The sequence below is a fragment of the Humulus lupulus genome, chromosome 4 (assembly GCF_963169125.1).
Source record: "Humulus lupulus chromosome 4, drHumLupu1.1, whole genome shotgun sequence".
NCBI lineage: Eukaryota > Viridiplantae > Streptophyta > Magnoliopsida > Rosales > Cannabaceae > Humulus > Humulus lupulus.
In genome coordinates this window covers 96,565,507-96,579,721 of record NC_084796.1, presented here as the reverse complement: position 1 = coordinate 96,579,721, position 14,215 = coordinate 96,565,507, and the positions used below count along the sequence as shown (strand labels likewise).

Genomic DNA, 14,215 nt, shown 5'->3' with positions numbered 1-14,215 from the left:
CTGATTTTTTTCGTATAATTATGATTAATCGTGTCATAATCGTGTCATAATCGTGTTATCGTGTTCGTGTCGTGTTGACCCGTTTAATAATCGTGTCGTGTTCGTGTTCATATTTTTGACACGTTTAATAATCGTGTCGTGTTCGTGTCGACCTTAATCGTGTCGTGTCATAATCGTGTCGACACGAATCCGACACGTTTACACGAATTGCCACCCCTACCTAGCACTTCCCTCAACCATTAAAATGGCTACCGAAGTATGAGCTCGGAGAGATATCCAACTCGTGATAATTCAAATATATTGCGTACCCGCGGATCCCCAAAGACTCGGGTACTTTTATACGATTATTTATGACTAATCTGTCATATTTAATATCTCAGATATTAGGAGATCATTTATTTCATGATCAAATCATATCCCAGTATAAATGGAAATTGTTTGTATTAAATGTAATAAATATGTAAATCTGTGATTGACTCACGCGGTTACACAAACCTGTCTATGGAATTTCTCTATAAATACTGAGAATATTTGACAGAGAGAGGGATGATTATTCTGCAATACTGAAACTCTGCCATAAGTGGTTTCTTCATGAACTATGTTAGACTATTCGAGCACCATTTTCCCCACTTATGACTAATAGTCTAACACGGTTCATGAAGAAACCATCAATTTCCATGTACAGGATAAATTGGTTATCTATATTGAATGTTCTGGGAATTTTCTGAGTTCAGGTTATTTATGTTATGTAACAAATTGGTTGTTGGGTACAACCCATGTGTTGATATCTCTTATGTTTATTACTTGCAAAATTGTATGGTAGTGTTGGGACTTATCCCATACCCTAGTGATCGGTAGTTATATTTACCTTAGGTCGACCTGTTGTTGGGTTTTAGTAAACTTGTGTGTGTAAGACTATTCTTACTAAGCGTTGTCGCTTACCTAGTTATTCATGTTGTAGGTAAGTGCAAAAGCAAAGTGGAGCAGTGAGCACCAGAGTCTACTTGCGGAGCAGTGAGCAATGAGCACCTGGGGAGGTTTTTGATGGAATACCATTTTGAAAAGAAAAGGCTGGGAACTTGTTATTTATTTTATGAAATTTGTTTTGCTATAAATTTGTGGAAGAGTAGTTGTAGTTCCGTTTGCTAAACTAAAAGTGTGCGCACACACAATATTTTCTTAAAAGTTTTTTTCTATGGATTTTTTGGTACAATGATTTAAAGTAAAAATTTTAATTTCCGCATATTTTTTGTCTTGTATTTGTTGGGTCGTTACAAGCCAAATGTAGGGAAAAAGAGGATCAGATGGGGAATTAAGAGTAGAGAGTAGAGTTAGAGATAATTACACTTATTTCTTATTTTCCTTTGATTTCTTTTATACTTTTTGAGTGAAAACAATGCTTATTTCAAGTTAAATTCTCTTGTGAAAAGGCTAGAGTAGAGTTCATGTTTCACATTATATTTTTTAATATATTGATTCTTTTTGTTCTTAATTTCTATATATTCGTTACAAATAAATTTATTTTCTTCTAATTTTTATTCTAAGTTTATTGGTGTCTTTTACATAAGTCTAGTCATGCTCTTCTTATGTAATTTGGGCTCTTAATTTAATTTAGGATATTTGTTATATTATATGCGTTTTATTGTATTCTGCCATTGGTATTTTGTTGCTCTAAAGTATATAATATGATAAGTTTTTAAAATTAGAAGTTAGTATAATTTAATTAAGAACATATTTTAAGGTGAGCTTTATTATATATATTTTCCAACTATAATTAATGGTGTAGAATTATAGTTGACTAGAATAAATCAATTTTATTAAAATATATACATGTTTGCATGAATGAAACTTATGCCTTCCATGTTTTCTTTCTGATTCTAATTCTTTAATTTTGTTTATTTAGTATTTAAAAATTATTCATTTTTCTGAGAAAGAAGAAGGATTCTGAAATACAGAAGAGAGGGAATATAGAAAATTTTCAAATGAAAGGTGGTGAAACCTGAAAACTGCCTACCCTATTTATATGTAAATGGCATAAATTAATTTGAGCCATCCGATTTGGTTAGTACAAGATCCAAAGGCCATGGTTAAAAAGACAAAACGGTGGCAAAAAAGTGACAAGAAAATTATTGTAGGCCTCGAAACCCGAATAGACGCCAATTGTGGTATACCACGTGTCCAATACTCGAGTAGTGGGCAGGCATGGTTTAATGCAACAGAAGTCTAAAAGTCCCTACTGTGTAGGTCAGAAGGTGATGACATGAACCACGAGCAGGGACTTGGGGGCAAATGTTGTACTCTAATTTCAGCACGAGTCCTTCACTCATCTTGGGTACAGCTGGCAAATAAATATATGGAGAAATAACCAAGGAAATGAAATCTGTTTATTATCCACATAAGCAACTCCGGAGTTAGGCATCCTGAGTTTAACCCGAGCTATAGACACGAAGGTTGTGAAGCACGAGCTCATGATATTCAAATGGCTGCCGAAGTACGAGCTCGGATAGATATCCAGCTCGTGATAATTCAAATATATTGCGTACCTGCAGATCCCCAAAGACTCGGGTACTTTTATACGATTATTTATGACCAGCCTGTCATATTTGATATCCCAGATATTAGGAGATCATTTATTTCATGATCAAATCATATCCTAGTATAAATGAGAATTGTTTGTATTAAATGTAATAAATATGTAAATCAGTGATTGACTCACGCGGTTACCCAAACCTGTCTATGGAATTTCTCTATAAATACTAAGAATATTTGACAGAGAGAGGGAGGATTATTCTATAATTCTCATCTTTCTCATTAGGAGAAAATATTCATTGAAGCTTAGGAGGAAAGCTTGTAGAAGATCAAGCTTGAAGGTAAGCTAGTATCATCCATGGTTGTGTTTCTTCTTCTTCTTTCATCTCCTCTACATGTTGAAACCCTAAAGGGTGTTTTGCCATTTTTTTCATTTCAAGGTTTCACTCATCCTAAGTTCTAAAGAGCATTCATCAAGTGTGGGGAAGCTGCATGCAAAGATTCAAGTGCATGCAAGCTTGATCAAGCATTTTCCAAAGGGTGAGTAGTTAGGTTTCTTCAACTCTCTCTTTTTTTATCTTCTTCATCTCCAAAAGCTATGAACAATGATCTGACTTTTGTTCTTAAAAATATGTTGTGAGAATGCTAGAATACATTGGGGGTACTCTTGGAGAGATAGATCCAAGCCCTAGAAGCGAACCACCAAGCTAGGACATAAAAGGTAAAAATATTGAAGTTTTTAATAGAAATCTTGTATTCTTAGTGAAATTGATTTTTTTTTATCCTATATTGTGTTTAGTTTTATTGGTAATGGTTTAATAAGGCTTAAGATGTAATTTTTCGTTGCATGCATAATTATGAAATTTTGTGGAATGATTGGTAACATAATTATAAAGGTCCCTGTAAAAAAATTTAGGGTAAAATACATTGTGGTTGAAAAGGAATAATTTTTCTAAATTTGCCCAAAAATCAAGAACTCTTAAATAATTGACAATAAAAGTTAAGGTTTTGGCAAGGTTGGTTCTCCCAACCTATAATGAATTTTGGCATGGGATTTTTGTGTAGTTTTAATCCTTATGATGAGGTTTAAAACTGTAAAGTTTCAACGAGTGTGGTTTAATACAGAGAAAATTGTAGCAATTGAAAGTTAGCAAACTATCACTAAATTGTTAGTTCTAGAAAGCGAAAAAGGAAGTTAAAGAAAAATACATTTATTAATAAATATTGGATAAATTAACACTAGACATGGAAATAATTTTTATAATGAATTAAAAAGGGATTTTTTTTTATGGATTCAAATAAATTAGGGTCCAATGCCCTACTATGTACATGGTGGGTACGCAATGCATGAGTATATTTGGGACATAAATGTCTAGATATTAATACTAAGTGAATGCCATAGATTAATCAGAGTATATTGTATCATTTACAGTATTGGCTAAGGGGGGAAAAGGTCAACGGTGTGATAACTCTAGGAATTATAGTTATTTTAATGCTTTTGAACTTATATTTTTATCAAGAAAAGAGTGGTTTTGGGTGTTTTGTAGTATTTTTATTATGATTTTGTCAAATATTAATTATAATGAGATAATATTAAATATTAGATTAATGCTTGAAAAATATTGAATTTTGTCTTGACAGATGATTGGTTGAGTTGTGGGCATTTTGAGAAGGATTTGAAGCTTGAAGTGGAATCAGGATTTTGGGAGGTTGTAGCATCGTAGCAGCATCACGTTGTTCTAGATATCTACTTGGAAGGCCCACGTGGTCATCTAATCCATTAGTGTTATCCATCAATTTTGAATTGGGCTGAGTATTAATTAAAATGCTATTGGGCCTTTAATTGCTTTTGGACCATTGACTTTCAAAAGAAGAGGAAAAGATTCAAAAGAGGGAGGCCCACGCGGGAACTAAAAAAAAAGACCTAATTCCATCATCACTTTGCCCTTTGGATGAGGGATATACACGTACACAGTGGCCATTAGAGAGAGAGGTAGAGAATGAAGAAGAAGAAGAGGAAAAAGAAAGAAGAGGAAGGAGATTTAAAGATGAGGACAAGAAGAGAGCTACTTGGGGATACCTATTGGGGTTTAATTTTCTCATCCTTCTCTTAGTATTTAATTTATTTTCTTTTATTTTATTTTTCTTGACAATGTTTGCATTTATTATTAGTATTTTTTATATTTTAATTATGAGGTAAATTTTTCATAGCTAGAATTGTTAATGAACCCTAATGTGTGATTTTGGAACTTTGTTAATGGTGTTAATACGAAATTGGGTTTTATTCGTTCAAGTGGTTTTAATGTTATATACTTGCTTTTGTTTGGTCATCAATTGTGAGTAAATGAGTTAATTAATAATTCTGAAAAGGTTTCAATTAATGGACATACAACTTGAATGGTGCAAGATTAAGTTATTTGAATTTAATTTGTGTTAGTATAGAAATTTATTAATGCCTTGCATAATCTTTGTGGAATTGCTTCTTGATAAATATTCTTGAAGTTAGATTGACATAGACATATGTTAGTTTAATTAGAGAATTGATATCATAGTAACTTCGACAGAAGCCTCTGAACTAAATTGGAATTCTAGATTAATTATTCCCAGTTTTCCATAGCATTACTGCAACATTAGATCAAATTTACATTTTAGGAGGAATTAATTATTCTAGCTCATCATCATTGTCTTGCTCTCTCTTTCATTTGTTTATTTTATCTACTTTCTTGTTTAGTTTTTAGATTTAATCAAATCTTTATCATTTGCTTTATTCCAATTTGTTAAATGTTGATTTTACACAATTTATTGCTAACACAATCCATGTGGAGACAATACTCACTTATCCCTTTATTACTTGTTTGCCAACTGCGAACACTTACACAATTTTATTGCTAATTATTTTACGCAACACGGTGACCCAAGGATTTTAGCTAGGAGCTAAGAAATCCAGGTAAGTTAATCTTGACTTTGCTGGCTACAACATGAAACATGCTAGTGTGTTGTCTGCTATAGATCTTTACACTAGATTGATTAAAGGCTGAATTAGAAATGGCTAGGGGGTACAGTAAGTGTACAAAATTTTCCAATACTGGATAATACTGTTATTCGAGCTGGTGACCATTGTAGGGGGAAACACGGTCGAATGTCTATTGATTTGTGACCGGGGTAGGGGGAAGCCCGATCGATTGACTATGGACTGATGACCAGGGTAGGGGGAAACACGGTCGAATGTCTGTTGATTTGTAACTGGGGTACTCAGGGGGGGAGTCTAGTTTGTGTGTGAATCGATTATTGATGTGTGAATCTCGCTAGCTACTGAGATGATTAATTGTTGTATTATTGTAAAATCCAATGTGTGTACTGGGATCGTACTATTGTAAATCTAGTGATTACTAGGTAATACTGGCACTCAAGCAGGTGACCGTGGTAGAGGGAGTACGGTCGACCAATGAAATGATTAAACATGTAGTAAGTACCTCGTGAAATTTAGTGGTTGTGATCTAAGAGGTGCCCGAACACCTCATTATATTTTTGTAGATCTTTAGTGATTTTTGTAGCCATTGTAGAATGGTGTTGCACATTTATATCATATATTTGCTTGTTTTGGGATTTTCTGCGTGCACGTTGATTTTGAATTTAGTTGGTTTTTCGATACAACTAAGCTAATGATCTGGTTTGAATTATTATACCTAGTTTGATACGAATCAGAAGTTATCTAATACCCTAGTGAGTTATGCTTCAATTACTCTTAGTAGAACCCCGTCCTTGGGTCGTAGTATGTTTTTGTTTGAAAGATTAATCTTACTAAGCTTAATTGCTTACCTAGTTGTTCATGTTGTAGGTAAGGGCAAGGTGCAGCAGTGAGCGCTGGAGTCTGCTTGTCGACGTGTACATGTGGCCCGACCTTTGGGATTTTGTTCTTTTTGGAAATGGCTTTTGGGAAACTCTTTTTTTATGGGCACTATTTCTTTTTATTCGAAACAAATGTTTAAGTTGACGAAAACAATGTAATTGTCTAAGTTTGCGCACACGACTTTTTAAAAGTTTTTTTTATGTGGATTTTTGGAGACTATTAAAATTTTAAAATGTGATTTTCCGCATTATTTTGATCTTGTAAGTTTGGGTCTTTACAATAGTAAGCCTTATAATCATTGAAGATCTCCCTGTTCAGCCTCTTCCAATCAACTTTGACAACCCATTGATTCTTCCTAGCAACCGTTGCTAGATTGTGCACAGCAAAATTGGATTCCCTCAGGATTTTGGTCACTTGCCAAAGCTTCAGTTGTTTACTATGAGTTTTGAATTGCACCGCAAGGTCCTCCAACAAAGTTGATATCATTTCGCCCTTAACCTTAAAAGAATCTACAGCCCAAGCGCAGTCACTTTTAAACACCACTACATCAAGATCCAACTCCGTTGCCACTCTAGTTGCCAGAATTAGTGCAGAAACCTCCATCAACAATGGATCTATTTGAGGGACCTTGTCAACCACTACATAAATTATGCTGCCTTTGCTATCACGCCCAAGAGCCGTCAGATACGTTCCAAACTCTGTAATCACCACATCCATTGAGAAACAAATCCATCCATGGGGTGGATTTGACCAACGAAGGTCTTGTTCCATTTCATGCAAAACACCCCCATTCTTCAATGTGTCTACTACGTAACTCGCAGAGCTTGTCAAATGGCAAAGCGGGATCGCCATGAGCTATTGAGTTTCTTTCCCTCCATATCATAGAAACTATCGATGAAGCTCTTAGCATGAGGTTATTGAAGGAGAGCGTGGAAAGTATGTTAGAACAATTACCAAGGAATCGGAACCACTCCTTCCAACTAGATAAACTCAACATTTTAGCTCTAAGGCTCCAACAATTCAGAATCCACAATTTTGCAAAGATTGGGCACAACCTGAATAGATGGAAAGTATCTTCTTCTACTTGGTTACAAAGGATGCATTTCATATCAATACCATGCAAAAACCTGCTAGTTTTACCTTACAAGGAAGGACGTCCATCACAATCTACCACCACAAGATCTTATGCCTATCATGGATCTTGCTTTTCCAAATTTGGGGCCATATTTCACACGCACTTCTACCATGAGTTGCAATCTGTAAAGTCGAGCGAATAGTGAAGATCCTGAGGGGTCCTCTTCCCAAATCCACGAATCCTCTTTATCCTCCCGAGAGAGAGGAATGTTGAGGATGCGCCTAACCTCACAAGGGTGGAACCAGGTGTGCAACTTGGCCTCGTCCCAACACCCCTCCTTAATGAATTTGGACACCCAGTTAACTCCCATGGTGGCATTGAGCTTAGGCATAAAGAACTTTCAGTTTAATATCATACAACTAAAGCACAATCATATAGTTTGGAAAAATCATGCTTATAAAAAGAGAAGTGTAATTTAAAGCTGTATGTTTGACTGTTATACAATTTCATCAAATTTGTAAGAGAACAATCTACAGAACCAAGAACAATACAAAAAAAAAAAAAAAAAAAATCAGATTAGAAACTTGAAAAGCTCACCACCAAAATTGTTCATGCTTGAAAAATACGTATCATTCATGCTTTACTGTGTTCTGAATGAAGAGAATGAAAAAAAATGTGAGAGAAAGTTTGTATAATGAAATAGAGTATTCAAGAAGTTCAAAAGACATAATAGTATTGTGTGAAGAATTGGTGGTCTAAAAGAAATTGTAAAAAAAATATGGGATTGTGTTTATAAATAAATGATTTTATTAAAACTTGGATGATGTAGAACTGCCACATCGGATGGTGTAAAAAATGGGTGTAACATGTGAATGCATATATAATTACTCAAAAATATAATGGAGTTGTTTTATAAATAAATGATTTTATTAAAACTTAGATGATACAACAATACCACATCAGGCCTAATATGTGAGTACATATATCATTACTCATTTTATAATACAATTTTGAATTGTTTAAAAAATATATATTTGCCTATCACTCTTAGGTCGGGGTGGTAGGGGCCTCGTCACTAAAGTTAAGGTTGGGGTTCAAACCCTCCCAAACCCAAAAAAAACATATATTATGTACATATTATATATTGTCCCCTTCATGGTGGCAGCTAATGTCCCCTGGTATGGTGGTGCTGCTAATCTCATCCCCTTTCTTGTGAGTTGCTCGAAACTCTTTCCCTAGAGTCATGCTGAAGTATGTCCGTTGGTGAGCCTTTATGGTGGTAGCTGATGTCCCTTCCTATGGTGTTGCCGATCTCCCTTCTTGTGAGCTGAGCTGTTCAATACTCATTTCCCCATGGTCATGTTGAAGTATCCCTGCAGGTAGATTTGTGTTCGACTTGAAAATGCTAATGAAGAACTTTGGAGTTCATAACATGTTTGTACTCATTGTAATATCTCTAATTTGTACCATATAATTTTAAAAGAAAATTATAATTTTAAATTTTAAATTTGTTTGAAATTTATATTATACACATCCTAAAATTTTATTCGACATAAAGAGGTGGTTTTTTTAGACTTTTATAGTATCTGCATGTATGGTGCTGATTTACAAATCTCTCAAATGTTACTTCAAGTCGATGGTCTGCCCAAAGCATTATCAACAATTAGTCATTCGCATCCACAAAATCTCTTCAATCTACTTGAGCGCTGTAACTCCATAAGAAAGCTTACACAGATTCATACCCAGATACTCGTTAATGGCTTCACCAAGAAAAATTTCCTTCTTGTTAAGCTACTATTTTACTACGTTTATTCTGGTTATCTTGAGCCTGCGCTAACTGTTTTTGAAAATGTTGAGAAGCCAAGCACTGGTATTTGGAACCAAATAATCAGAGGATATGGTCGAAGCGAAACCCCTGGAAAATCAGTTGAATTATACAATCGAATGGTGGAGACTGAAGCTAAGCCAGATGGGTATACGTATTCGTTTCTTCTTAATGCATGTGCGAAGTCGGGATTGTTTAGAGAAGGGGAACAGGTTCACGGGAGAGTTTTCGCAAATGGGTATTGCTCTAATCTCTTTGTTCAAACAAATTTGGTGAATTTTTATGCGGTTGGCGGAGGAGGTAATCGTGTTGAATGTGCACGCCGAGCGTTCGATGATATGCCTGAGAGGAATGTTGTGAGCTGGAATTCCTTACTTAAGGGGTATGTTAAGTGCGGCGATATCGACGGAGCAAGGAGAATTTTTAGCGAAATGCCGGAGAGAAACGTCGTCTCTTGGACGACCATGGTGGCGGGGTGTGCCCAAAATGGGAAATCTAGAGAATCTCTGTCTCTGTTTCAACGGATGAGGAGAGCAGATATGGAGTTGGACCAAGTGGCTCTAGTGTCAGCATTATCGGCATGTGCTGTGTTAGGTGATTTGGAATTGGGAAGATGGATTCACTGGGGCATTGAAGAAGCGTCGCGTGTGAAAAACCAGCCATTCTTGGTTTCGTTGAACAATGCTCTTATTCACATGTATGCTAGTTGTGGGGTAATTGACGAAGCATATGAAGTATTCAAAAAGATGCCAAAAAGAAATACTGTTTCATGGACAACCATCATCAGTGGGTTTGCAAAACAGGGTCGTGGGGATGAAGCCCTCCATGTCTTTTGGACGATGTTAAGCTCAGGAAAGAGAGAAGAAAGACCTGACGAGATTACTTTCATTGGAGCTCTTTGTGCTTGCAGCCATGGTGGACTAGTTAATGAGGGCCGCCATATTTTCAAATTCATGACTCAAACTATGGGAATCAGCCCAAGGATTGAGCATTACGGGTGCATGGTTGATCTCTTGAGCCGTGCTGGCTTCCTCGATGAAGCAATGAGGCTTATTGAGACTATACCAATGAAGCTAAATGATGCTATTTGGGGTGCTCTTTTAGGTGGTTGTAGACTTCATAAAAATGCTGAGCTTGCATCGAATATTGCTAAAAAACTATCAGTTGAGCTCAATTCTGACCAAGCCGCAGGCTATCTAGTTCTTCTGTCAAATGTGTATGCAGCTGCTGAAAGGTGGCTAGATGTTGCTTTTGTGAGACAAAAGATGGTCCAGATGGGTGTGAAAAAGCCTCCAGGTCGAAGTTGGATTCAGATCGATGGCATTATTCATGATTTTGTTGCTGGTGACATGACTCATAGGCATGCTTCTTCTATCTATAAAATGCTTGATGAGATCTACAAAATGAACTCAAGAGATATGCCCTTATATGCTGAAGAATATTGAGGTATAAGATCTTTTTGCTTGCTAACATTAGAGCATCCATTGAGGTTGTACTTGACCCCAATGGATAGTTATGATGTACCATTTTACATAATATGTAAAAACCCGAACTTGCTTGAGTTGCCATCAGCCAACATGGTTGTTGAGGTTTTGTCCAAAATATTGCTCCAGTACGGATTTACATCCACTCGTGTTGTATTCATCAATCCAAATAACTAAGCTGATGACATGCTCTTCACTCTTACATTCTTTTTTTACATTTCTTAGTTTCTTTCTTTTAGAGACTTGCGTATACAATGTAATATGCTTGTTAGTCCTTGAAACATGGAGCAAAACAGAACCTTTCTCAACTGTCGAATGCACTTGTAAATCAATGCAAGTATCCCTTAATAGTGTAATCTTTTATGTTTTTTCCCCTCCTATCTACTATAGTATCATTATTTTCAATAAAGCCTGTAGACAAATATGTAAACCAAATAGCTTTCAAGAATTTCACTCCATCTGTTGTGATTGGTTCAATCACTCAAGTAACATCTCACGTGGAAGACACATCAGCATAAGCTGATAAGTTGGTTGGGTTCCCTATTGGTCGGGCAGACTTGTAATTGTCTATTGTTATAAGGAATATAATAATATGTTGGTATTCCTTGAGTCATTCTCATTACAGTACAGATATTATATAGGGTACAAGAGGGGATCATTGTAACAAGAATAGGACACTTGTCCATATACTCAAAACAGAATAGAAAGAGAGGAAAACAAACTAATACAATGCATAATTATGGGTTAATATCCCCCCTCAAACTCGATATTATATAGGGTACAAGAGGGGATCATTGTAACAAGAATAGGACACTTGTCCATATACTCAAAACAGAATAGAAAGAGAGGAAAACAAACTAATACAATGCATAATTATGGGTTAATATCCCCCCTCAAACTCAATGGGCTAGGAAGAACAGTGAGTTTGGTCCTCAACTCATGAAAATGAGAGGCAACCAGTGGCTTGGTGAGACTATCAGCAACTTGTTCAGCAGAAGGAGTGAACACCAGCGAGAGAGAGCGACGATTGACGCGTTCACGAACAAAATGGTAGTCAGTTCAACGTGTTTGGTGCGGGCATGTAAAAATGGATTGGAAGCAATGTGCAGCGTACTCAAATTATCACAGTGCAAAGAAGGAACAGAGGAGAGAGGAACACCAAGTTCAGAGAGAAGAGAAGAGATCCAGGAAAGTTCCGAGGCTCCATTGGCTAGCGCCCGATACTTAGACTCGGTGCTTGACCGAGAAACAACTTTTTGTTTTGCAGAAGACCATGAGACAAGGTTCATACCAAAGAAAATACAATATGCACTTGTGCTGCGACGGTCATCCGGACAGGAAGCCCAATCAGCGTCAGTGTAACACTGAAGCAAAAAATTGGAGTCCGGCTGTAGAAAAAGGCCAAGGTGAGCAGATCCCTTCAAATAACGTAAGACTCCTTTGGCAGCAATGAGGTGAACATCAATGGGGGCGTGCATGAACTGACATAGTTTATTGACAGGGTAAGCAATGTCAGGCCGAGTAAAAGTGCAATATTACAAAGCTCCCACAAGGCTGCAATACTCAGTGGCATCGGGTAAAGGATTGCCATCATAAAGAGATAAAGGACCAAGAGCAATGGGAGTGTTGACTGGTTTTGAATCAAGAAGCCCGGTCTTGGAGAGTAAATCTTGTATGTACTTAGTTTGGGATAAATGCAGACCAGAGGAAGACCGATGGACTTGAAGACCAAGGAAAAAATGTAGCGGGCCAAGGTCCTTAACCGCAAACTTAGTGTGGAGATAAGACAGCATCTGAGTGATAGTTGAAGAGCAGGAACCAGTGACAATAATGTCATCTACATACACAAGAAGAACAAGCATAACAGATGGTGTGGTGTAAATGAACATGGAGTAATCGACCTTTGATGCGACTAAACCCCAGTCAAGTAGAGCAGTGCTCAATTTAAGGAACCAGGCACGGGGCGATTGTTTGAGACCATAAATGGATTTGGAGAGCTTGCAGACGTGAGTAGGCCGAGATGAGTCCACAAACCCCTGAGGTTGGGACATATAAACTGTCTCGGTGAGGTCCCCATGGAGAAAGGCATTTTGGATGTTGAGTTGTTGGATAGGCCAATGCAAAGAAACAGCCAAGGAGAGGACAATCTAAATGGTAGTGGGCTTGATAACCAAGCTGCATGTTTCATGAAAATCCAAGCCAAGAGTTTGGTGGGACCCTTTGGCTACCAAACGCGCCTTGTAACGGTTAACTGAACCATCAGCTTTGAGTTTAATGCGATAAACCCATTTAGAACCAATAACTTTGCAATTTGCTGGAAATGGAACAAGAGACCAAGTACCCTGAGATTGAAGAGCAGTAAACTCTGTGTGCATCGAATGGTTCCACTCATCATATTTGCTAGCCTCTCGGTAGGTAGAGGGTTCAATAGGGGTACCTGCAGCCACATTGTAAAACAAACGAGGCTTGTGTATGCCTGATTTAGCACGTGTAACCATAGGGTGTAAATTAAAAGGGGGAATAGTAGGCTCGTGGGGTCCATGCAAATTATCCTACAATGGAATAGGGGGAGGAGAGCACGAGGAGGAGGAAGAAGAACTAGAGGGAGTGGAGGCCGAAACAGTAGGAGAAGAAGAAGAAACAGTGGGTGTAGAAGGGTGGGCAGGAATCAAAGGAGAGCTAACAGAGGCTAGAACAGAAGGAGGAGGACGAGGTGGATTAGGGGGAGACAGTTGGGAAGGTGGGAAAGGAAGGCAATGGATAACAGCGTGGGGTTTGGCAACAGGGACAGGAGTGGAAGGAAGAGAAGAAAATGGAAAACAAGTTTCATTGAAAATAACATGACGAGTGACATACAAATGCCGTGATGAGGGATTGAGACAAAGATAACCTTTTTTATGGTTGTTATAGCCAAGAAAAACACAAGAAGCAGAGTGAAGTTCTAACTTGTGATGGTTCTAAGGACGGAGAAAGGGAAAACACTCACAACCAAACACACGAAAATGAGCATAGGAAGGGAGTTTGTTGTACAAGGCTTGAAAAGGACTGAGAGAGTTGAGTGCACGGGTAGGGAGACAATTGATAAGGTACACAGCTGTACTGAAAGCATAAGGCCAAAAATGAAGAGGCATGGACGCATGGGTTAAGGGTCAAGCCAACTTCAACAACATGTCGATTTTTGCGTTCCAGCCGACTATTTTGTTGGGGCGTATGAGGACAGGAGAGTTCATGATGTATACCAAGAGCGGAAAAAGAAGAAGAAAGAGTGCGAAATTCCCCACCCCAATCAGTACGAACACGTTTGATAACACCATTAAATTGAGTAGCAACCATGGCTTTGAAAGTATGAAAAGCAGAAAATACTTCATCCTTAGACTTGAGTAAATAAATCCATGTGAAACGCGTATAATCATCTATGAATAATGCAAAATATTTGACACCAGTAATTGCAA

At 37.3% G+C, this 14,215-nt stretch overlaps 2 protein-coding genes across 2 annotated transcripts; one reads left to right on the top strand and one right to left on the bottom strand.

Moving 5' to 3' along the window:
* Positions 1–8,523: 8,523 nt before the first annotated feature.
* LOC133830655 (pentatricopeptide repeat-containing protein At5g66520-like) lies at positions 8,524–10,978 on the top strand. Its single transcript, XM_062260674.1, has 2 exons — positions 8,524–8,833; positions 9,038–10,978. The coding sequence occupies exons 1-2, from the start codon at positions 8,808–8,810 to the stop codon at positions 10,722–10,724; spliced, it is 1,713 nt and encodes a 570-aa protein (XP_062116658.1). The 5' UTR covers positions 8,524–8,807; the 3' UTR covers positions 10,725–10,978.
* Positions 10,979–12,910: 1,932 nt separating this feature from the next.
* LOC133832404 (uncharacterized mitochondrial protein AtMg00820-like) lies at positions 12,911–13,261 on the bottom strand. The gene has a single exon (XM_062262753.1). It carries the CDS (start codon positions 13,259–13,261, stop codon positions 12,911–12,913), a length of 351 nt encoding a protein of 116 aa, XP_062118737.1.
* Positions 13,262–14,215: the final 954 nt, after the last annotated feature.

Bases quoted from the DNA above. Each gene is read 5' to 3' on its own strand.
- LOC133830655 (XM_062260674.1), top strand. From the start codon at position 8,808: ATGGTCATGTTGAAGTATCCCTGCAG. The intron at 8,834-9,037 runs GTAGATTTGTGT...AGACTTTTATAG, and splicing joins ATGTTGAAGTATCCCTGCAG to TATCTGCATGTATGGTGCTG.
- LOC133832404 (XM_062262753.1), bottom strand. From the start codon at position 13,261: ATGGTTACACGTGCTAAATCAGGCATACACAAGCCTCGTTTGTTTTAC.